Genomic DNA, 22,945 nt, shown 5'->3' on the forward strand with positions numbered 1-22,945 from the left:
CTACAAATTCCCTTTCCTCATAAGCCCTGCACCCCATGCCCTACCCCAAAATAGCATGTATTTAAAAAATTATCTGGGCCAAATTCTGCTCTTGGCTGCACCATTTCACTCCACTTGGTGTATCAGACTGCTGCAGTGAAGGGTTGAATCTGGGCTGACATTTGATCTGATGTTAAAGGAAAGTGGGTACTGAAAGTGAAATTCTGCTCTCGGTTACATTAGAGCAACCCGCCAGTTTCTGTGGGGTTGTGCGGGTGTAAGTGACGACATCATTTGTCCCTGACTGCAAAACAAAACAAAAAAATGTGAGGGCAGTAAGGGTCTGATCCCACCTCATTGAGTCAACTGGAGCCTTACCACTGACTTTAGTGGTTATAGGATCAGACCTAAGTGAGCCAAGATATTAGGGCTTGTCTACACAGGGAAGCTACTTGGAAATAAGCTAGGGTGTGAGTTTAAAGCACAATAGCTATTCTACACTAATTCCTCATGTGAACACAGTGCAGAATAAGAGTGTCCACATGTGGCGCTATTGCAGAATAGCTAGTTGAGGCTATTTCCCCGTGTAGACAAGCCCTCTAAATCAGGGGTGAAATCCTGACACCCATCGAGTTCCTGTTACATTTGCCATTGACGTCAGTGGGGCCAGGATTTCACCTCAGGTCTTATGTACGTCAGCACTTGTATGCACTTTGATACTCTGCTTGCATATCTGTAATCATTGTTGTCATACATCTAAATTAATCTGCAGGAGACATAGGAGTAGCGAAATATTAGTCATAAAATATATTTGTTCATAATCTAAAAGGCCTATTTCACAAAGAGACTATTGTTAAAAATAGAAAGTTATTGTAATACATTCTTAATTATCTTAATTCACTACTATCTTCCAAAAATTTGCTTTTGGCAAAAATTTCATAGAACACTCTCTGGCGTAAGATAAAGGGTATGCATTAGAAAGGAACCGTGTTTGCACTATGTTACTTATTGAGATGGTTTAATTTATGCCATGGAGGCATATGTATTAGGCCACAGGTTTCCTGTATCGTATTAATTTATCATTACTGAATTAGTGGAAATGTTTACTGTTCTACAGTACTGCAATGCATGATGTAATTTGTGAAGGAGTAGTAAAGGAATGCTGCCAGCATAACATAGGGCCAGTCCTATAGTTGTTATGCAGGAAGACCTCCATTGAAGTCAATGAAAATTATGTCTGAGTAAGGAAAGGAGGAATCAGTCCTTTGAGGAATGATACGGTTTAAACTGATAATCGAAAACACAGAAGGAACTAAAATGCCTGCACTAATTCTAAATTATTAGATGCCCTGTTTCACTACATGAAGACACACAATTAACTGAGCATAGCTTTCTTTTCTATTATGTCAAATTCACTGCTTTTCTCCAGGTCTGGATCTTGCTAACGGCTGTGTGCAAGTGCATCCCTGTGCCCATGTGGAGCAGTTGGCAGGAACAGGGCCTAAAGCCCTCACAAAGGAAGATTAGTTTCCAAAGAGTCCTTTTCTGCAGGCCTAATGCAAAAAAGATCCCATTGGCTTCAATGGGAGCTTTTCTTGTGTCTGGAAAATGCGTCTGGGCCCTATTTCTTGATAAAAGGGCTTAGTGTAGTTGGTCATCAGTTTCTATTATCAATAGTATTGGCCTTTTGAAATGGGATTATTTCCAATGTAAATGGTGTAATCTCTTTTTATTGGCTGTTCACAACTCTCATTAGTGCTACTTTAGTTACATGCATGAATCAAGAGATGACTGTATCTCCTTATCTTTTACCATTATCACCCAGAAACCAATTACTTGATGTATTGTTGACTATTTTAAACATAAGTAGTTGAATAGTTATTAATGCCTAAGACTGAGTCATCACAAGCAAATCTAATTTTACCATTTACAGAGTAGAGAAAAGAAAGTTAACTGATCCACTTGAAGCTTTAAAGGAAAAGTACTTGAGACCTTCCCCAGGATTCTTGTTCCATCCGCAAGTAAGTATTTTTGGAATGTCAGTATTGTAAACAAATCCTGTTGATGCTTCAGAGCAGGTGCAGAGAAAAGAATGCAGTCGTGGTTATTTTAGGATTTCCTAAAAAACACAAATTTTCCTACGTCATTGTGGTAGAAAACCATAGCCATGTTCTTCATGATGTTTTGCAGCAAAACCATCATGTTCTGGTTATGGTGGGGCCCAAATCTGAGCTACAAGTTTGTTTCAGAACTCCCTCCCCCCAGAAAATTATAATGAATCAAACTAGATTTGCTACTGCCAACTTGCACTTCTGCAGTCTCCCTCCTGTGGCCACTGGCAGTGGAGGCATCATCATGCCCATCTCTAAGCAATACCGAGAGAGACAATGGAATTTTGGGCCAGATCTTGAAAAGTGGTTTCCATTTTTGCTGCTCAGATTTGCACCATCAAATAATTTCCCCCTCCCTCTTGTAATTAATTGTGGGGACACATGTTGCCATATATAAATTTAAGCACATGGTATGTGGGTACAGCAGGGTACTTAGACATCTCAGTGATAGTGTTTCCACTTGCTGTTATTTGCAGATACAGAATGGGGTCCACAAATCTGGGCAAGCCAAGTAAAAGCCTTTATAAAGACGAGGCTCTTTCTATATACATATTTAAAAACAGCCAGAAAGGACATAGTACGGACACTCCTACATCCAGTTGATTGCAGAGCATGGTTTCAGTAACTTTGTAGAATACCTGGAAATAATATGTGCTTACAATACATCTCCTTTCCATGCCTGAAGACATTCAGCTAACATTGTGCGACGAGGTTATTGTGTGGTTTTTTGGTCATATGTTTAATGTCCTGCTGCTCATTAGCTATGGCAAGAAAATAATGGGGATGTCTTTAAACCATGCAACCACGTGGGTCTGTACATGGCACAAAAAGGGTTAATGATGACCTGGGTCAAAACTCTGCATTATTTGCAACTGTACATCACTTACTTATCCTGTACTGTGTCAGTCTGACAGGGACAGGGTGACTTCACTTCCCCGTGTTGGTCCAGTGCTTCGAGCGCAGGACAGGGAGCAAGGAACTCCCATCTCCGATATTTATTTCCTCTGAGCTCTTGGGTACACCATGTAAACGCTCTGCTTCACTTTAGTATCTGCAAAATGAGGATAATAACGAGTACATGCCTTCTTCATGTTGTGAGGCTCAGTTATGCATGTGTGGGACTTTTTGGCTTCTGTGTAGAACAGATCTTGCCATCCTTTATCACAGATATCTGAGAGTAATGTTCTTGCTCAGCTGGAGAAAGAAGAAAATCACTAACGCACTGACTCTGTAAGAAATGAGGGGAATAGCTGATGCTAATCACTAAGTATTACAATAACAATTTCCCTGATAGTGTTTCAGCAGAACATACTGAGATGCTATATTTACTAAAGCTGCAAGGCAACTAGACAGCTCTTTATGACAGTGCTTCCAGTTCCCATTTCATAGCAGGTGATACTAACAAACAATGAATACACAGAAAGGACCTACTCCTGCTCTCAGCCACAGTGGTGTAAATCCCAGCTTACTCCACTGAGCTTCCTCTGTGGATTTGCACTGGTGTGAATGAGAGCAGAAACTGGCCAATAATCTCCATTCAGAATGTTTTAATAAAGGGCCTTTTCTCTCTCTTCTCCTCCTCAGCCTCTACAGTGTTTTTACTTTCTCTTACTGAGAGAGAATGAAAACAGGTTAGGGCTGCTGCATGGGAGGCTTTGAGATATTGCAAAGACAACGTAGGCATACTTCTTCTAAGCTTGTTTAAAAAAGAAACCAGAGCACACGTAGCTATAGTACATTTATAGAGAGGGTTGCACTGCCTAGAGAAACATACTGCTTTGGCAAAAATTCAGTGATGGCCAGGTCCTCAGCTGGCATAAATCTGCGTAGCTCGATTGAAATGGGGAGCGCAGCTCTGGTGGTTTTGTTGGAGGAGTATGTTGCTGCTGGGGTACTGTTATCTGGGAGTAATGATGGAGTCTTTTAATGTATGGATGTATTCTTCAGGGCTTGTCGGGGTGCCCAGGGTTGGCGTGGACATGTTTTTACGTAGTGCAGCATCACCCTAAATAAATAAGAGCAGATAGAGGAGAGTGTTAAAGGCATGCAGTATAGATAGGATTTCAAGAGAGGATGAGCTAGGAATTTAGGGTGAAATCTTTGCCCACTGAATTCAATGGAGTTTTGTTATTAACTTAAATGGGGTCAGGATTTCACCCTTAGTGTTTTCTTCATAGAGAACTGGCAAAATTCCTGCAGGTATAAATGGGGGACACTTTTTTATGTCAATGGAGCTGCACCCATTTACACTAGCAGAGAACTCAGCCTGGAATTTCCAGTTGTTTTAATTATATCGGGGGTAAGAACTCTTCTCCACTGTCCAGCGAGAAGAGGAGCAAAACCCCCAGAAAACCCATAAAAAACTATGAGAGGAATTGCACAGTGACGAAAGGCAAATAAATTGTAGTATCTCCTCCTACCACACAACCACTTCTTGTCTTGTCATGACTGCAACGTGGGAGGTCAACTCTGCATGGCTAAGGAAGAAGTTGCCATTTTAGAGCATCATAATTTATGGCTGAGCTCAGCAAGTATTTCCCATCCCACAGCCTCTATTTAAAATGGTCTGGTCCCATATGATTTTTCTCTACATATAATATTTCTCTTTATTTTTATACCTTGTCTCTTCTTTTCATGTCCCCTTCTTTGTTCCGCTTCGTGTTCTGAGGTTTTCTGAAGTAGATTGTAAACTCTTTGGGGCAGGAACTGTATCATTATTAATGTCTCTAAAGCACCGTGCAAAGGTATGGCACTGTATAAAATGCTGAATAATAGTGGCTTTTCCATATTTCAGAGAGGGTGTGGGCATGCAGCTGGTGGGAGAGAAATCAATGGCAGCATGGCAAGATAGGCTGCCTTGCTCTGAGAGAACCAAAGGGCCTGTGGACAGGCCAAGATTGCTCGTTCCCACAGATCTCAATCTAGTGTGAGAATGCCATTTGTCTGCCCATCATTTCCACTTTGGCCTGAGTGAGAATCATTATCAAGCTGTGTAAAATATCACCTTGCCTAAGAAGTGTCCTCTTGTACTATGTCTGAGGGATGATCTATAATGACCCTAACATTTTTTTAAATGATGTTCCTGGATCATATCAGATGATGCCATATTAATTTGTATTCCTTTCTTTAGCTGAACTCTGTTACGGAGTATTCATTCAAAATATACAGTGAGATAAATGATGTACATTTATAGCAGTTCACACATTATCAAACAGAGCCTGATTGTGCAATAGAAAGAGAATACATGGGAACAGCTGGTCCTCATTTTCATCATTTATCTGGGTGCTAGGGATGACTGCTTAACTTGTAAGAGATGGCGTGACATGAAGTCTTGAGTGTAATATGCCTTTTTAAACATAGCAAATGAAAATAAAAATGCTTTTCACAGCTTGTCAAAACATACAGGGCTAAAGTTTGCCCTCTTACCAACTTCAGTGGAAACCACTTCCTACATCCCAAGGTAGAATTTGGCCCAATATTTAATATTAGAGCAAATTAGCAAATTAGCAGAGCAACTTTTTTGGGTGGTATACCTATAGTCCCCAGGTTATTGATGCAATTGCAGATTTCACCATGTGTTTTTACTTTCTAATAGTAGGGTAAAATTATCTGTGTAAAAACATTTGTGAAATAAATTCAAATATTTCAGTTCTTTTACAAATTCTTATTTTTATAGGTATATTTATTGCCTGGAGTTTTTCATTTGATGAAGCAAGAGTTTAATTTGCCTTCTTGTAATCAGATGACAGGAAAGCTATGGGTCAGGATTCTGAAACAGATTTTTAAACTAGAGGAGAGAGATTAAGGTAGAATTCCTATTGTTGTTATACAGTCCCTGCTCAGAAAAAACTCCCCTTAAAGCCTAGGGCCCTAAATCTGTACAAGACTAGGTCAGTTGGTCATATTTTGCTATAAATTGCCACTTCAAAGATTCCATTTTAGGGAGAGTGTGCTCAAAAGCAAACAATCCACTCACTGTGAAACCTTAGCTAACTACACAATAGACTGATTGCAATAAGAGTTCCAATTCAGGAATAATGTGTTGTTTTTGTTTCAATTTTGCTCCCAGTTCCAATTGCCTGATCAAAGAACTTGGGTAAGTTATTTGCTTATATTTTTGATTTAAACATTGTAACATAAATTGCATAAGAAAAGCATAATGAATGAAAGATAACCTGGTGCATAGTTATGGAGCATGCCACACACTTTCCTACTAAATGTTGTAGCTGTGGTGGATAATATCTTGTCGTGTCACATTGGCCTTCATTTGACATATTCCCGCAGACTTTTCTTATTGAAGGCAATGGGGGTTTGCCTAGGTAAGGACTTCACCATATGGTCCTTTGGTTGTATTTTAGTGAGGCTACTATAAGTTATTTGCCTCAAGGGTTGTACTGAAAGTTTTCAGGCCTCAAATTTTACCTACATTACAAATGTTATAATCTGATGATCAAAGTTCTCTGGAGTCTAGACTTTAAGTGCACAATTCAGTCCTTATAGCACAGATACAACATGCATTGATTTGGTGCCTTTGGGTCCAATTCTTCTATCACATATACACATATAACTCCCATTGATGAGAACATGAACATCAATGGGGTAAAACTAAGAGTAAGCTTTTTTTTTTTTTTAAATAAATAAATCTTGTATTGGTATGGTATGGTACAAATAGTTCCTTTATAACAATGTCTTGTTCTTATTTTTGCTGCCCCGGCAGCAGCTGCAATTAACCAGTAAATACTAATCCCAGAATATTCCTGACATCATGATTTAGAGATTAGAATGGGATAGTCACAAGATCAGTGTTCTGTTCTGCTCATTCACAGTGATTTGAGATAGTGTCTCAAGACGAAGGCCAGATTTTCATAAAATGTGGCCTGAGATCCATGTTCACCTTTTTCATGCATACTTTTGTGCACACATCTACTTCAGTCATGCAAAAGAAAAATATAAAGGGGGGGGGGCATTTGCACATGCAAATGTATACTTAGATGCCCAAATGCTTGTTTATATGCCCAGATACCACAGTTAAGTATACAAAAATACTTATAAATACCTTGGTCTTACTTTCTGTAAATCTAGTTTTTAATCCCTCTATTTCCCATGTGTAAATAATAATAATGATATTTACTCATCTTCAAAAAAATTTCAGATGTAAGGTGCTACTTAAGGGCCTGCTCTAACTCCCATTCAAAACAGAGACTAATTAGTCAGTGGGCACTGGATCAGGCTCTATGCATGAAGTATTATTAGTGATAGAAATGAGCTGACAGTGCTGTGCTCAATGGATGCAGTTTACTCTCTATGTAGAGGGCTAGCACATGGCCTATGCATCACATCCTATTTTTGAACTGGAACCCTGTTTTGAGGGTTTACGTGGGATGGGAGACTCCCAAGCTCTGCGTGCTGGCCCCATTCACAGGGATAAATTTCACCCATGATAATTTGGCATGGAAGAACCAATTTAAGTGGACGTTGTTAAATGTTTTTCCTTCTGAAATCTATCTGCCACAGGCAATACATAGGTGTAAAAAAGAAATAGACAACGCAGCTTTGAAATCATCATAGGTGGCCCCAGACTTTTTTTTAACCTCAGTGGAGTGAATTCAAAATGGTGCCATTTAATGGTGTTGTGGTCACTCTGGATCTGCTACGCTTATAAAATAACAGCTCTGTATTGTGGTAATTATGCAACAGAGAAAACAGTACATTCTTTCTCTTCTACCTACTCTCCCTAATGTTGGCTTTGTCCCCAAATTTATGTCGTCCAACTTTTTTTTTTTTTTTGGTCTTTTGGCCATGAACAGCTGCAGTACAAGATGTATTGAAAACATATTGTTAAACTGACTAGAGGAAGGTGCTGATTCATGGATGGTTTTATCTCCAATTTGAAGGATTTGAATGTGTCACTTTAACCTGCATATCTCAATTCATGGCAACCTGGCTCATCTATTTTAAGTTTACTTAAGGTTATTTTTCACTCTGTGGCAAAAATCCTATAGTCAAGATCAATTGGCAACACTCTGTTCTGAATGGATCACAGCGTATTCAGTCTGCACACTTCATAATCCACCCCAAAACTTGTCACTCTGTCCCTACCTCTCACTAAAGCTTAGTAGCCGTGTGCTATAAAGACATATTGTAATTCAATTAGGACTTCATTTGCAATAGCATTAAGAAGCATTATGATAAATAATTTTAAAAATTCTCCAAATAAATAAGAAATGCATTTTGTGATTGAATTATCCATGCTTTTTCATTTTGGCCTTTACTTGAAACTTCACAAAATGTAGTCATTCAGTCACTTGGTCAGGAACATGAATGCGATCTGGTCAAGTTCTGTTGTCCAAATCCATGGGATTGCAGCACAACAAATTGACCAATAATCATGCTGTTAAAGAAATCATTATAGTTTTGGGGGTAGAGAGAGAGAGAAATGCTGAACTTTAATAGTCAGGATTTTGAGATTTCTCTAAATAAAAATAGAAAACAAATGTTTGTACAATCCTTTCCCATGAGTTATGGCCATAAAGTCAGTTATTTTTATGATAATAGCATTAAGGAGTCTAATTTGTAAAACATTAGGTCATGCACTTCATTGACACAAGCTTCTAGATCATTTCATACCATCAGGTTATCCTTTAAAAAATTTTAAATAAACCCTCCTTTATATATGTCACTGACTTTCTGCTGCTGCAAATACATTTTAAGACAAATGTCTGAGGCCCTTGTTGATGATATCTAGCCTGTTGAAATGTTTATAAATACTTGTTTTATCCGATTATGGTAATGTCTGCCTTTTTGGGTCAGCGCTGGGGAATTGTGACTACATATTGGTTTGCGTCAGTATGCGGTTAATGGCCTCCTAGGGACCAGGAGGGAGGTGGGGGTAAAGCTGCTTCCTTTTCCAGACATCTGGACTCAGATAGAATCAACAACTCTTATATGTAAATCAAAATTACTGTTCTATATAAAATACTGTCATTCACTGATCTCAGATTAGGAGCAGACATTACTTGTCCATAAGGAAATAACTTTATGTAAAATATGTCATGCAATCTTCTCACTCTCTTACCTCTTCAGCTAACTTGCTTTGTAGACGTATAAATTACACTAATTTTACATTAAGGGTCAGATTGTGCTCTTCCTCCCCCAACAACTGCACCATCATGCAGTGGCCAGGTATAATCCCACTCCCTGTGCTCCCTCAATACAAGGAGTGCTCTCCCCTAGCCTGAACTGGGGTACAAGCCATCCCAAAAGAGACGGAAGGTGTGGGGTCACGCTGTGTGCTTTGTACTGGTCAGTGAACAGGGACAGGGGCCTGATGCAGAGCCCATTGAAATAATTGAAAAGATGCTCATTGGCTTCAGTGAGCTTTGGATGTGTCCCCAGGGATATAAGGGGAAGCATCCCGTGTTGTGCAGAGAGTTGGTGCAATAGGCATGCTACCCCTGTGTTCCTGGGAGCACCTGAAGCAATTGTGCTTCCTTGAGACACAATTCCACAAGCTCACCCTGGGTTGCTTTGGTTCTTCACTGTCTCCAAGGTCCGGCTGTACCTTGCTGGCATAACTGAACCCTAAGTACTCACTTGAAAGGAGACCTATCAGAATTTGGCACAAAAATCGGCAGAGACCCATTCCATTTAAAATGTAGTGTATTGCCCTGGAGAGCCATGTGATAAAGAATAATATTTGCTTTAAGTTGTGGAAGTGGAGCATCGTGATGGGGGAAGAGATTTTGGATTTGAGACCACTGGCTAAAGGAAGTGCATCCTGTTTCGGTAAACACCTACCTACCCGCCCAAAGAGGGGCCTATCACACTGATAAGTAATCCTGCTGGCGGATCAGTAGCCTCTCCATTGTTAAGGTTGAGATTTATTTTATACTTTTAGCCATCAGCACCCCAACTACCCAAAAAAGAATTTCCACTTCAAATTTTTGCACGTAGGGCTAGAGACCAGGGGTCAGTTATGGGAATTTGAAGTCATTCAGCCAAGTTATTTTTTGGCATATAGGGCTGTAGGAGTTACAGTGGAGCAGAGTAGACCCATGGTTCCTAGGGATCTACTATGAATCACGGAAGGCCCTGTGGGCTTTAAAAGATCTATAGGGAAGCAAAACTGGGGAAGGGGGATTAAGAATCAAGGTGTGGGGTCTAAAGGAACAGAGAGCAGCTGAGACGTAGTGGAGAGGTGACTCCTGGAGCTCAGTTGGGGAGCGAAGGGCCACGTGACACTAATGTAAAGTGGTGTGCTCTATCCCTCCCTCATTCCCAGGACTGTCATGCTTTCAAATGTTTAGCTTTCTTTCAAATCTAACGTCATTTCTGAATTTCCTGAGTTTCTAATGGCTGCTACTTTGATAACTATGCCATTCCTGAAAGGTTTTCTGACCCTTACATTGCTGGTATATCCTCTAATCCTCAAGTCTACTTTAACAGAGGTATTTTTTTGTTTTTTGGGGGGGGGTTTTGGATTGGAAGTCTCTGCTGTGATAGGGAAATGCCGACCCTTCCTTCTAGCCGAGGAAAAGTGCTACCATAGCAAGCATTAAGATGATGAAAGGAAGGATTCACTGATAGCTTTTATGTTGCTTCAGTGGTTCTTGGCAATGAGTGGAGGGAATACAAATGGGCAGAAAGTATATGTGTAAGAGGAAGGAAGGGAGCTAATAGCTTACCTTTCCTTCACTTTTATCCCTACTTTATTTAAGGGCTGGCTGCCTGCAAAGCAAAAGAAAAGCCACTCATTTTAATACAGCCATTATTTTCCTTATTACCTCTAAAAACGTGCCATTGTTTGTTTCCTGGGATCTGTATCCTCATCTGATGTAAACTGGTATAGCTCCATTGACTTCAGGGGAGCTACACTGATTTATACCAGCTGAGGATATGACCCCAAATACTTAATATTTCCTGCTGCTGATGGTGCGTTTCTTTAAGAATAGAAACTACGTCCGATAACTACAGTGATCAAGCTGAAAAAAAAAAGCTATAACAATTCTCATTGCAGGACACGTATTTCTAAAAAGCTATCCTTGCTTTTAAGTAATTGGAAGTGCTTGTAGTTACAACGAATAAGAAACTAAGGATCTGATTCTGACTTCACACTGGTGTAGCCCCATGGATGTCACTGGAGTTACTCCAAAGCAGAATCAGGCCCCAAAGCTGCAGATAAAATAACGATAATGAGCATGATTAAAAGCCATTTTAAATGTAAATGGGAAGATAGTTTATTTAATATATTACTATAGGGATCCATGTACATGAAAAATGTTGATTTGATCAAAAAATCATTTAATCCCCCCTTCCCCCAATAATGAAACTGACTTGAGTATTATATATACATAAATAAAACATTTATTATTCTCCTCAATGCACTTATTATTCTTCATCATAAATATGTACTATCATAACCCATGCACTATCTTGTCACTGCTAATAAGCCTGAAGGCCAAAGGTCATTTTTCATTCAAGCCATTTATTCTCTGCAACAGTAAAATATCAGAACGGTTACTTGTCAAGAACAATTAGAAGGAATTAAAGGCAGTGGAAATACAATCATACATGCTTTAAGAATCAATTTTGAGTAAAGAAGAATATGAAGAGGTATAAAAATAAATATATAGTGATGTTGAGCTGTATGGGTTGATAATGACATTGCTCTGCTGGGACAGAATTACCTCCTATCCCAGCAGCAGCATCATTACATATCTCAGCCCTGTGATCAGTACATGTCAAAATCCTTCATATTGACAAATGTGCTGTCCACTTGCATCTATGGAGAATGTTTTAGCAGCTGAGTGATTATGAATCAAACTGCAAAGCTTACAGCCCCTACTGCCTCCCAATGCTTTCACATTTGTTGCCTGACAAGTAAATGTATCTTGACTTCCCTCTGTGATATTTTGCACCGTGTTTGATGAAAGACATTTGGCAAATTGGCAGTGGTACCCTGTACATTGCAATTTGTAGTGTGCATTAGGAGTCTGAGCATGAAATGAGAGGGCAGGCTACAAGGCAAAGGGAAAAACAAAACAAAACAAAGACCAAAACCCTGAGCTAACCAGAACATGAATAGTCATTTCAAGCAACATGCGTACAATTATTTTGTGTAGCAAAAGCATCAAAATCAGACCAATCTCTCTATAGATTTTAGAGGAATGTTACATGAAAAATATTCTGTCTCTTGAATATTACTTTATTAATCATGTGTTGTATTATGAAAAATAATCTCCTTTCACATTGTGAGCCAGATTTTGCCCTCCCTTACACCAGTGTAAATCAGGAGTATCTCCTCTCAAGTCAGTGAAGTTACCCCAATATACGTGATAGGCAAATCAGATCCTTCAATGAGAAGTGGCCTAATTCTGCAACCCTTGCTCATCTTGGGTAGTACTGATTAGTTTCAGTAGGCTTATTCATGCAGTAAGTTACTACTAAACAGTGGAAAATGAAGCAGACTTGGACTCTTACACTTGGGTAGTGTAACTCCATTGACTTCACCAGAAATGTTCTTGATTTATGTCATGGGAAGAGAGAGGAGAATTAGTCCCAACAGCTTTAAAGTAACTTTCTCTTTCTTTGTAAAATGTGTAGGCTGCTTCTTTTAGGCTTCTATTCTGTCAGTTTTCTCAGAAAGAATGTATGCTGGTATGCCTTTTATAATCTTAAATTGCACCACTGTGATTTTTAAGGGGGAATGAGATGAGGGAACTCTTATTTTCAAATGTTACAGTATTCTACAGTGACTCTGCAGTGTTGCCAAGATTTGCAAACATGACAGATGATTTGGGGTAATTTGGGGTGCCCAACTTGAGGCATCTTATAGGGGCCTGAAAGTGCTGAGCACCCACCCTCTGATAATTAGGTTTCTGTAAAGTGTCCAATGTTGGGCACCCAAAATCTGAGGCATCCAAAATCACTTTTAAAAAAATTGGCCATAGTGTTTTTTGAGTATTATTGTAGAGTGTTTTTTAATGAGTGGAGGAAGGGCAGTCAAACCAGCCAGCACATGAGAAGATGAGAACACTAAGAAACAAATCCCTAAGCAGTTGGGGTGAAGGGAGGAAAATTTTATAAGAGATCACAGTATATATCAGTTGCTGCTTAATGAGAACTGATATTTCAGGGTTGTGGACACCAGTGGTCTATGAGGCTAATTCTGCTCTCCTTTAGATTGGCATGAAGCCAGTGTAATTCCACTTAATTCTGGATTTACACCATGTAATTCAAATCAGAATGTGACTCTCTATCTTCAGGGGCATAGTGTATTCACTGGATCAGATTTATATCTCAAAATTGCAGATGCTAACTTAAAAAAATCCTTTCTACAGCACCTCTACTGCTACCAGCCACACACACTTTCCAATAAGACCCAAATTCTCGAAGTGATCAGTTTTAAAGGACATATCCTTTTTTGTGACTGTGCATGTAAAGCCAGATCTTGTTTCCACTCATGTTAGTGGGAAAACTCCAGTTAAGTTCAGTGGGAACTGGAATCTTTGTCACAAGATAACTCCAGATCTCCCATTATTTTTATTTGATCAAGCCTGAGTGTGGGATCTGCCTTACAGAGTTTTCAAGTAATTACTATATGAGCAAGAACATAAAAAAATGTAGAAAAAAAAAAAAGCATAGGAATCTAAAATGCAGTGCAAAAAAAAAAAGGCAGCATTTGAATGTAAATATTTTATAAGCATTCACACCAATTAGTTTAGATCTCAGATGTTATTCATTAGCATTTACAGAGACTAGGAAACATGATCTGCTAGATGAACAGGAATTGGCAGGTAACGGACATTATTCACTGCTGCTAAGTGATCTACTGTCAGTAAAAGTTACTTGTATTATTCAAACTGTGATAACATAGTTTTCCATTCTTTTGCCCTACTCAGAGAGTGAAAAACTAAAATCTTTTCCTGTACACAATCATTTTGGAGTTCTTTGTGTTTAGAATTATCTTTACAGGAAAAGAACACCTTCATTCTGACATGTTTTCTTTTTTCCTTTCTTCTTGCAGATGTCAGCTATAGAAAACATGGCTGAAAAACTAGAGAGTTTTAGCGCCCTGAAACCAGAAGCCAGTGAACTCATACAATCAGTCCCTTCCATGTTTAACTTCCGAGCCCCTCCGAGTGCCCTACCAGAGAACCTCTTGAGAAAGGGCAAGGAACGCTATACCTGCAGGTAATTGCAAAGCTAACCATGACAAGGTCTCCTAACATCTCTGTGCTTTCAAAAGATGCTGCTGTTTACTTTAGAAATTACTTCAGATTGGATGATTAATAGAGATCATGGAAGATCTATAGTATTTCACAGTGATCTTTATTCAGTGAAACATAGAAATACTGTTTTGTTTTTTGTTATTATAGGAGGAATTTGTCCTACCTCACTCGAGTTTGATAAATGATGCTGAAAATATTGCATAAACAAGCCTGTTCCCAAATTTCCTCATCACCTTTATATTATAAATGCGCTTTCACTATTAATTTTTCTGTTCACAAGTTACAGGGCTGTTTTTTCTCAGACCATCTGCCTTTAATATCAGAAGGAATCTTTCACAAAATATGTGCTTTATAAGGACATATGTTTACAAGCTCAACAAAAACAATAACTTCATAGTCATTGCACGTACAAATGAAGTCATTCAGAGTTTTGTCATTGTGAGAAGGATCAGACTCATGCTTGTATAGCTTGATATGAAATAATAAACTGTATGTTAAAAATATAGGGCCCAATCCTGAAAGATTGTTAATACCTCCTTTATGCCTGACATCCGTAACTCACATTACCTTCAGAAATTGCTGATTACCATGCAAGATTGGACTGAAGATACTTAATGTAACTGTTCTAATCATGCTGTTTCTTGGAATGCTACCTGGGAGCACTGAGCAGATTTTATTGTTTTTATAGTTCCCTGTGAAATATTAGGGAATCGGGGGAATCATTTTAAAAATGGACCTATTGAAGTCTCTATATCATCTCCAGAATGCTAGGGTATTTGTTACTGGCATATCAGTTTATCTGATCTTTCTGAAAACATGTCACCTTCTTTCAAGACAAGTTGTTCTAGAAACATACCTTGATGGATTAGGTCTTTGAATCTTATCTGGTCTGATCCCATTCAATGCACAGAATGATGTCACATTTGCTGACACATAGAATAAGTTGAAAGATTTGAAATCTGCTTACCTCAAATCAGAATCCCAAGCCTTGAATAACAGATTTTCATGCTTCCAAAACATGCATGTGACAGATACAGAATTAATAAGGTTAAAATTTTGGAAGGTAATTAAAACTAATGTCTGTTTGCATAAATTGCTTGCTTATGTGCAAGAAAATCCAACAAGTGCGAGCAATTCTGGCTCCATTCAAGGGTTATTTATATTTGTCTGATGCCGTCATTGAATTTTTTAAATGCCAAAGAAATCTCAGAACCATACAAGATTTATTAAATTAGGGGTATGCATCTGGTGCATTATGCAGTTTACAGTAAAATAAAGTCAACTGCGATGACTTTGTCATCTAAACCATTTCCTAATTACAGATACTGTGGCAAGATTTTCCCAAGATCGGCTAACTTAACGCGTCACCTGAGGACACACACTGGAGAACAGCCTTACAGGTATAATAAAACCTTTCCCGTGTTTGTGGTCATGAGCATGGCCTAGTGGTTACAGCAGGGGACTGTTCAGTGTTTTTCTGTTTGTCCCCAGTTCTGGCACTGACTCATTATGGGCTCATTGAAATCAGTGGGGAGTCTTTCCACTGACTGTAGTAGGTTTTGGATCAGGCCCTCACTGCCTTTGGAGAAGACATTTAGATTAAGAAACCCACAGCACCGAGTCACAGAGCCTAGGTCAGCTGAGCTGGGCTTGAGCGGCTCAGGCTGCTGGGCTGTAGAATTATAGTGTTGGCATTCAGGCTGTGAGACCTCTGAGCCCATGAACCAGTGGTACAGTCTACACTGCAGTTTTATAGCTCTGTTACCCCAGGCCTGGAAGCCCAAGTCAGCTGACCCAGTCTTTGAGACTTTGTGCTGCAGGGTTTTTTTATCGCAGTGTAGATATATCCTTAGGGACAGATTTTCAAAGCTGCCTTGAAGATTTAGACATCTCCTATTAATTTCAATGGGAGCTGTGTGTTGAGGTGACTTGAAATCTCAGCCCTAAACATCTCTCTGCCTCAGTTTCCCAATCTGAAAAATAGGTGCAGTAGTACTTAACCCCTTCACAGAAGTGTGGTAAGGATAAATCAGTGTCTGTAAAGCACTTTGGGATGCTGAGTATCATTATTTGGAAATGCTTTTCGTTTTGTTCAGAGTATTATTTGTTGGTTGGTGTGTGTGGATTTTTGTGCGGATTTGGGAAATCTGATGTTCTCTTTCCTTCATATGTGTGCAAAGACACTCCATTAATTTTAAGGATCTGTGATGCAGTGGTCTAATTTAAAGCTCCCCTGGACTCCCAGCAATTTTGGGGCATGTTCACTCACAAGGGTGGGGGTGAGGGAAGATATTTATCTCCAATATAAAACCACTTCTTGATGAGAGTCTCAAAGCTCAGCTCCTTTTTTGGTAGATGTTACAAGTAGGGTGTGGGGTACGGACTTGCATGAAGTTCTTGAAAATGCTTTGACAATATAATAGACCTTATTCCTGACTGCAGAGACTCTTCCGCTTGCCTTAATACACAGAAATAGGCTCTCCTATATGATCTCTTATTCAGAGAAGAAACTGGCTGTCGTAACTACAGAGCATACCGGTAATCAATCCAGCCTAGTGCCCTGCCCTCTGCAATGTGTTATTTGCTTGGTGATCTGGTCTAACTTGAGGGTAGGGAGGGAATGCCACTTGGACCCTAGTGACGTTATTTTGCTCTTTACCAACTATACTGTTGTTCCACTTAAACTTTCCATAAGCTTTTAGTTCTTCCTAGAGAATCAAGATTATGTCTAACTACAATACTACTGCAGGATGCCCATAAAAATCAAATGAAAAACCATGTGATGTTTATCGCCTATAGCCTCTTAAAAGTTGTATGTGTCTTGGGGAGGGAGGGGGAGAGGGAATGGGGAGGGTGGAGTTATTGCTACAATTATATGTATGCACTTTTTGTTTCAAAGCATTTTACAACCCATGTAAAAATCCTCCCCCACATCCCTTTGCTTGAGGGAAGGGATACTGGAGAATCCATGAAGGGAGGCGGCACAGCCCCTTGAGTGTGAGAAGAGCCCTGTTTTTAGGCAACTCTGAGAGGGAGCACATAGTGAGATGTAGGTAGTCTAGAGAATGACCAGTGAGCCTCTGCATGGATACTCTGGCCATAGGCCCCACTTAGAGATGGCAGGAACCTGTGGCCACTACCGTAACTACTGTAATGGGATCACCCTGACCAGAAAACCCATGTTAAAATACAACTTACCCTGGCTACACAGAGGATTTAAAACTTGTTAGTTAACATGTTTTTAAAACAAACAAACAAAAAACACTCACTTTTCATCATGGTGTAGAGAACACCGAAAGGTTTCCATGTTCCACCTCAGACGTAATAGCATCTCAGCTGTATTCCTGTATTCCACATGCAATTTTTTGTAATTGCTTTGGGATCTTGCAGAATAAAAAGGGCTGTATTAAATGTAAGATGATACGATTTTTTCAGAATTCATCCATAATAAATTCATTCCAAAGATCTTATTCCGGATGGACCTGATCTGGATTGGCGCTGAGTACCTACCTTTCCCCTTGACTTCAGCAGGTGTTACAGTTCCCAGCAGCTCAGGTTCAGGCCTTTAGTAGATGTAGCTATTTAGATATGTAACTGGTAGGATTTTCTAAAGCACTGAGGGTTCATCTAACTCTGCTCCCATTGATGTCTGTGTTAACAGAATCCTACTGCACGTGCTTGACATTTGATGATCGGCATTTTAAAAGTGCCTAAGTACGTGATGCGCATGAGTCCTATTGCCTTTCGGTGGAAGTCATACTCCTAAATCATTTGGCACTTCTGGAAATCCCAGCCCGAAAGCACAGCAGTCTTATTTGTACTGTTTATACTTAATTCAGGCGCTCCTTAGAGTATGTGATTTAAAATAAAAACCAGTTTCAAAGATGTTATTGTATAAATTTACTTCCTGTCTAAATTGAATTCTTTCTGAACTATGTTTAATTACCAGAAACATATTTGGCTTTACTCCCTTGTTGACAAGCATGTGTAGCTGTCATTAATATCCATGATAGTTCTGCACATGTAGAAATGAGAATTGAAGCTTAGTTTATTGAAAATGAAATATTCATTGAAAATCATTTGGAAGGAAGCCAAGCCATGTTCCAATAAAACAAACACACAAATTTGTGCACTTTAGGACCTGTAAAGAGAAGAAAAAGCTCATTGTTTGTGATGAATTTTTTTTCCTGGGGTCTTTTTGGGAAATGGGATTTGCATCTAATTTTATTCATGACTGAAGCAGTATCTTGAAGCATGTTACACTCATCCTGTACATAAAAGCCAAAAACAATTAGAAGCATAATGGACAATTTCTGAACTGAAAAACTGACATTGTTCAGAGTGTAATAGACATGTTCTGAAGCACAGGAGAAGTGGAAGATTAAAAAACTAGGGTGATGAAGACTGTTGGCTAGTTGCCAAAAAGAGAATTTGGAATAGTTATAGTATGTCTTAGTAATGGCTTAAAGAGCAATACAGTAAAGGCTTAGGGACTCCATATCACTGCAGAGTATGAAAATTGATGCCTCTGGTACCAGAGTGATAGACTAAACTACCCACATTGGCACTGTATTAAAGATCTGGATTGTTTATTGCTGGTTTTTGGAAGATAACCGAATTTCCTTTGGGATTAGCCGTTGAGCAAACTAATTCCTCAAAAAAAGATTTAATCACACAGTATAATTTTGCATAGAAAAAATGGCCTTTTTTACCTTATTTGAGCATTAGAAAGAATTTGTTTAATGTTTTTTCCAAAAGTGTTTAATTGTATTGTATTGGCAACACATGAAACAATAGAGTTATGCTCTACCGTTTCACAAACTCTTCAACTTTGCGTGCAATACTTTTGAACACGTGAGAATCAATTATCCTAACTAATTTGATGCAATTAATTCTGAAATATTATGCTTCTTCGTAAATGCAGTATTTGAAATTTTAAAAGACTAATGTGAATTAGAGCTGAAAAGCCGACTATATGAACAAAACCTATATTCCAAGAGCCCTAATCCTGTAGTTATTAAGGCAAAACAGCACTTCATTTCAAGGGGAATTATACCTGAAAATGGAGTTCAGATCATATCCTAATACTGGGCCTGATCATAAAAGTTGCTGAGTGCCTCTTAGTCTGGATCCTGTGCAGTACTGAGCATCTCCTTGAAGGTGCTGAGCAAACACGACCCCAACTCCTTTTAGCTGCAGTGTATGTTAAGTCTACTCAGCACTTCACTGAATTGCATCTGTAGGTCACGAGTCAGTGGAGTTTCACCAGTATGAAATCTCTGTGATGAAGCAGAGAATTTGGCCCCTATGGTCATTTAGATCAATGAGAACTTTGCTTTTGACTGCAATTGAATTTGGATTGAGTCAATAGTTATCAGCAAACCCACAAAAGAAGAAAAAGTTTAAGGTGGAGAAGTGTTAGAATTTAGGGTCTGAAGTTTGTTTTGAACAATCATTTTTTGAAATGCCCTTTATCTTTTATTCTTATTCTTATTCTTATTCCAGGTACTAATAAACAGTTTCTTTTCCTCTCGTTTATTTTTAGATGCAAATACTGTGACAGATCTTTTAGCATATCTTCTAACCTGCAGAGGCACGTCCGTAACATCCACAATAAGGAGAAGCCATTCAAATGTCACTTATGTGACAGGTGTTTTGGTCAACAAACCAATCTAGACAGACATTTAAAAAAGCATGAGAATGGGAACATGTCTGGTATGTAATCATTTTCTCTTTCCACTGCACCAGAAATCCATCCAGTGTTAGTATACAAATACTTCCTGCTCATTTTCAACACTGTCTCTGTGAAATATGCACCATATGTTCTCAGCTTCTGTGTCCTAGGAGTGTGATTTTCAAAAGCACCTAAATGATTTCGGAACACAAATCCCCGTAGCTTTCAAGGTGCTTTTGAAAATCCCACTGTAGATGGTTTCATTTTATAATGTAATACAACTGTATGGGTTTCTTTCAAGCCAGCCATAGAATTTTTGGAAAGGGCCTGCAAAATGATTTTTCATCCCACTTTCATGATCATGCTGTTGTCAGCAGAAGTCCTAGCCTTAGATTTTTGGGGAGTGCCTTCAAGGTTATTCTTGGCATACCCTAAAAATTTCAGGCTATCAGCAGCTGAGAAGACGTGGAGCCTCTCTGCTTGTGCCCCCAGTGCCACAAATTGGACCAGGTCCCCTGCAAACTCAAGAGAACCATATATGAGGATTTCATGGGCCATGAAAGCAGCCCTGGGTGGCGAGGGGGACCTGTGTAGTGAGACAATGAATAACATCTGTTTGAGAAATCTGTAAACTTTTTTTAAAAATGCCTATTTGTATCTGCTTAACTAGAAATCTGCTTAACTAGAAATAATCAAACACATATATCAAATGCATGGATTGTCTTTCCTTGATGCATGTCGATGCCTCTCATTGATCTTCCTGGGTGTTATCCAATTATAAACCTTAGTAACTATATCAGTGATGTGCCTTTGCAAAACTATACTCCATAACCTGTAGGTAAGTTTATGTTTCATTTGATCAGTGAAACCCCTAGTCTAACACGCAGGTTTATTTTCTGATATTACTGTTGCTACAGGGCGACAGGAAAGAAACATACTGAAATTTATATTTGGTAACAGCAACTGTTACAAATGTAAACCAGAGAAATAACACCCAGTATGCAAGCAGTCTTTGTGACTGCCCAACGCATCAGCCCTTTAAGTCTAAAGTTCTACCAAATGTCCACGATCCATGAATTAAGCTGAAATCCAGTGTCTTAACTATTCCCCATGTGGAAAATTGGACCCTCCTGCTCTTCTCATATGAGTCTGATAATGAATAAATTACTAGACTCCTTTCTTAGACCTTAGTCTCCAGCCTTTTTGGAAACACATAGGATGGACATCTGTGAAGATAGTGCACAGGGATGCTTCTCAATTGAAACAGCCTATCACCACCATTTATTTAAAGGCCTTGCGTCTGCCTCACTTATCCAGTCAGGCAGATGGGCAGGCTTAAAGAAGCAAATCACCCCTGTTTATAAAAAGGAATGTCCTTGGGGAGGGGAAACTAGTATTGTTTTTTCTAATAATTACAGCACAGAACTTGGAGTCAGGATTCCTGGGTTCTATTTGTCTGTCTACCACTGATTCACTGTATGACGTTGAGCAAGTCACTTAAGACCCAGTCCTTGAGTCACTGGGAGTTTCGCCATAGACTTCAATGAAAACAAGATTTAGCCCTTAATTTCTCTGTGTCTGTTAACCCATGTATAAAACTAATATAATAATACTTTCCTACCTCACGGAGTGTTATGAAGTTTAAATAATGTTTGGGAGTGCTTTGAAAGTGTCAGCCAAAATGTCACACACACACACACACACGCACACACAATTTTGATTACTATTATAAAAAGCTGTTTTAGGGGTTTCATATTGACAGCTGTCCTAAAACAATGCACATGAAAACTTTATTTTTAAATTAGTTTATGAAGAATTAAATGTATGAAAAATGTAAATGATCAACCCTCCCCCCAATTTTACTTTCTTGAAGGTACTGCAACGTCTTCACCTCACTCAGAACTTGAAAGCACAGGGGCAATTTTGGATGACAAAGAGGACTCTTATTTCACAGAAATTCGGAATTTCATCGGCAACAGCAACCATGATAACCAATCCCCAAGAAATTCAGAAGAGAGGTAAGATGTGACTGTGGTAAGACAGCTCCTCAAGATGACAATGTTCCTTTTCCAATTCATTTGCCCATGACTGATATTTTGAGTGTCATGTATATTGTAAACAAAAGTTGCCTATTAAACCAGAAGTAATTTTAGCAACCTTGCTATCATGATTTTCATATAATCAGTTTAGCAAAATAATTGCGTTGATACATACTTTGATGGATAAGCAAAACACTGGAGACAAAGGGGTATGAGCAGGTCACAACTTTAGTTGTATACACACAGACCAGAGAACATAATCTGCTGATAGTCAGCAAAATCCCTGAGCACAGCAAATACCAGGCATCAGGGCACATCTGTCTCAACTTTTTAAATGGGTAGCTCTCTATTTTTATCAGGGCGTCTCAATTTAAAGCTACCATACAACAATTCCCATGTCCACTTAAGCCTACTACAAACCACCTCCATTTTAAATTCACTGAAAATCACAGACCCTGCAGCATGAACAGCCATGAATTAAGAGGATTAGAAAAAACATTGGAATCTAAAGATAAATGGTCAATTAACAAAGTTGAAGAAGTTAAATTTAATTCCTAAATACAAATGCAGGGCCCCCTAACTAAGGGTCCAGTCCTGCATATACTTAGTTCCAGGCGAAGTGCTTACTACCATGATGTCAGTAGTACACTTACTAGTAATAACTAGTCCACAGTACTCTAGCCATATGAGACTTTCTTTCTGTCAGGGTGTGATTTAAGTGGATATGTAAATCTAAATTTTCCTTAACTAAAATAAGGAACAGATAACAACTTCTAAGAATTTTCAGCTAGTATAAAAATATGGCTAAGCATAAAGGTCATGAGAGATCTTGTGTGCTTCTAATTTTAAAGGCTATCAATCTGAACATGTGTATGAATCATACACCCTATGAAGTGAGATAACGGCTCCAAC

General features: G+C 38.9%; 1 protein-coding gene across 11 annotated transcripts in view; it reads left to right on the forward strand.

Annotated features, from left to right (window-relative positions):
• MECOM (MDS1 and EVI1 complex locus) overlaps window positions 1-22,945 on the forward strand; it is a 452,391-nt gene that overhangs the window by 422,574 nt on the left and 6,872 nt on the right. For 7 of the 11 annotated variants that reach the window (XM_067536644.1, XM_067536637.1, XM_067536636.1 and 4 more), the window contains 6 exons: window positions 1,913-2,000; window positions 6,160-6,186; window positions 14,116-14,282; window positions 15,643-15,720; window positions 19,866-20,035; window positions 21,868-22,012. In XM_067536644.1, the coding sequence (XP_067392745.1) occupies window positions 1,913-2,000; window positions 6,160-6,186; window positions 14,116-14,282; window positions 15,643-15,720; window positions 19,866-20,035; window positions 21,868-22,012 (675 nt within the window). The remainder of the gene's footprint in view (window positions 1-1,912; window positions 2,001-6,159; window positions 6,187-14,115; window positions 14,283-15,642; window positions 15,721-19,865; window positions 20,036-21,867; window positions 22,013-22,945) is intronic. The other 4 variants (XM_067536640.1, XM_067536641.1, XM_067536642.1 and 1 more) reach the window with 1 other exon arrangement.

The sequence above is a fragment of the Emydura macquarii genome, unplaced genomic scaffold (assembly GCF_026122565.2).
Source record: "Emydura macquarii macquarii isolate MOO-44397 ecotype Brisbane River unplaced genomic scaffold, CSIRO-AGI_Emac_v2 contig_3603, whole genome shotgun sequence".
Taxonomy (NCBI): Eukaryota; Metazoa; Chordata; order Testudines; family Chelidae; genus Emydura; species Emydura macquarii.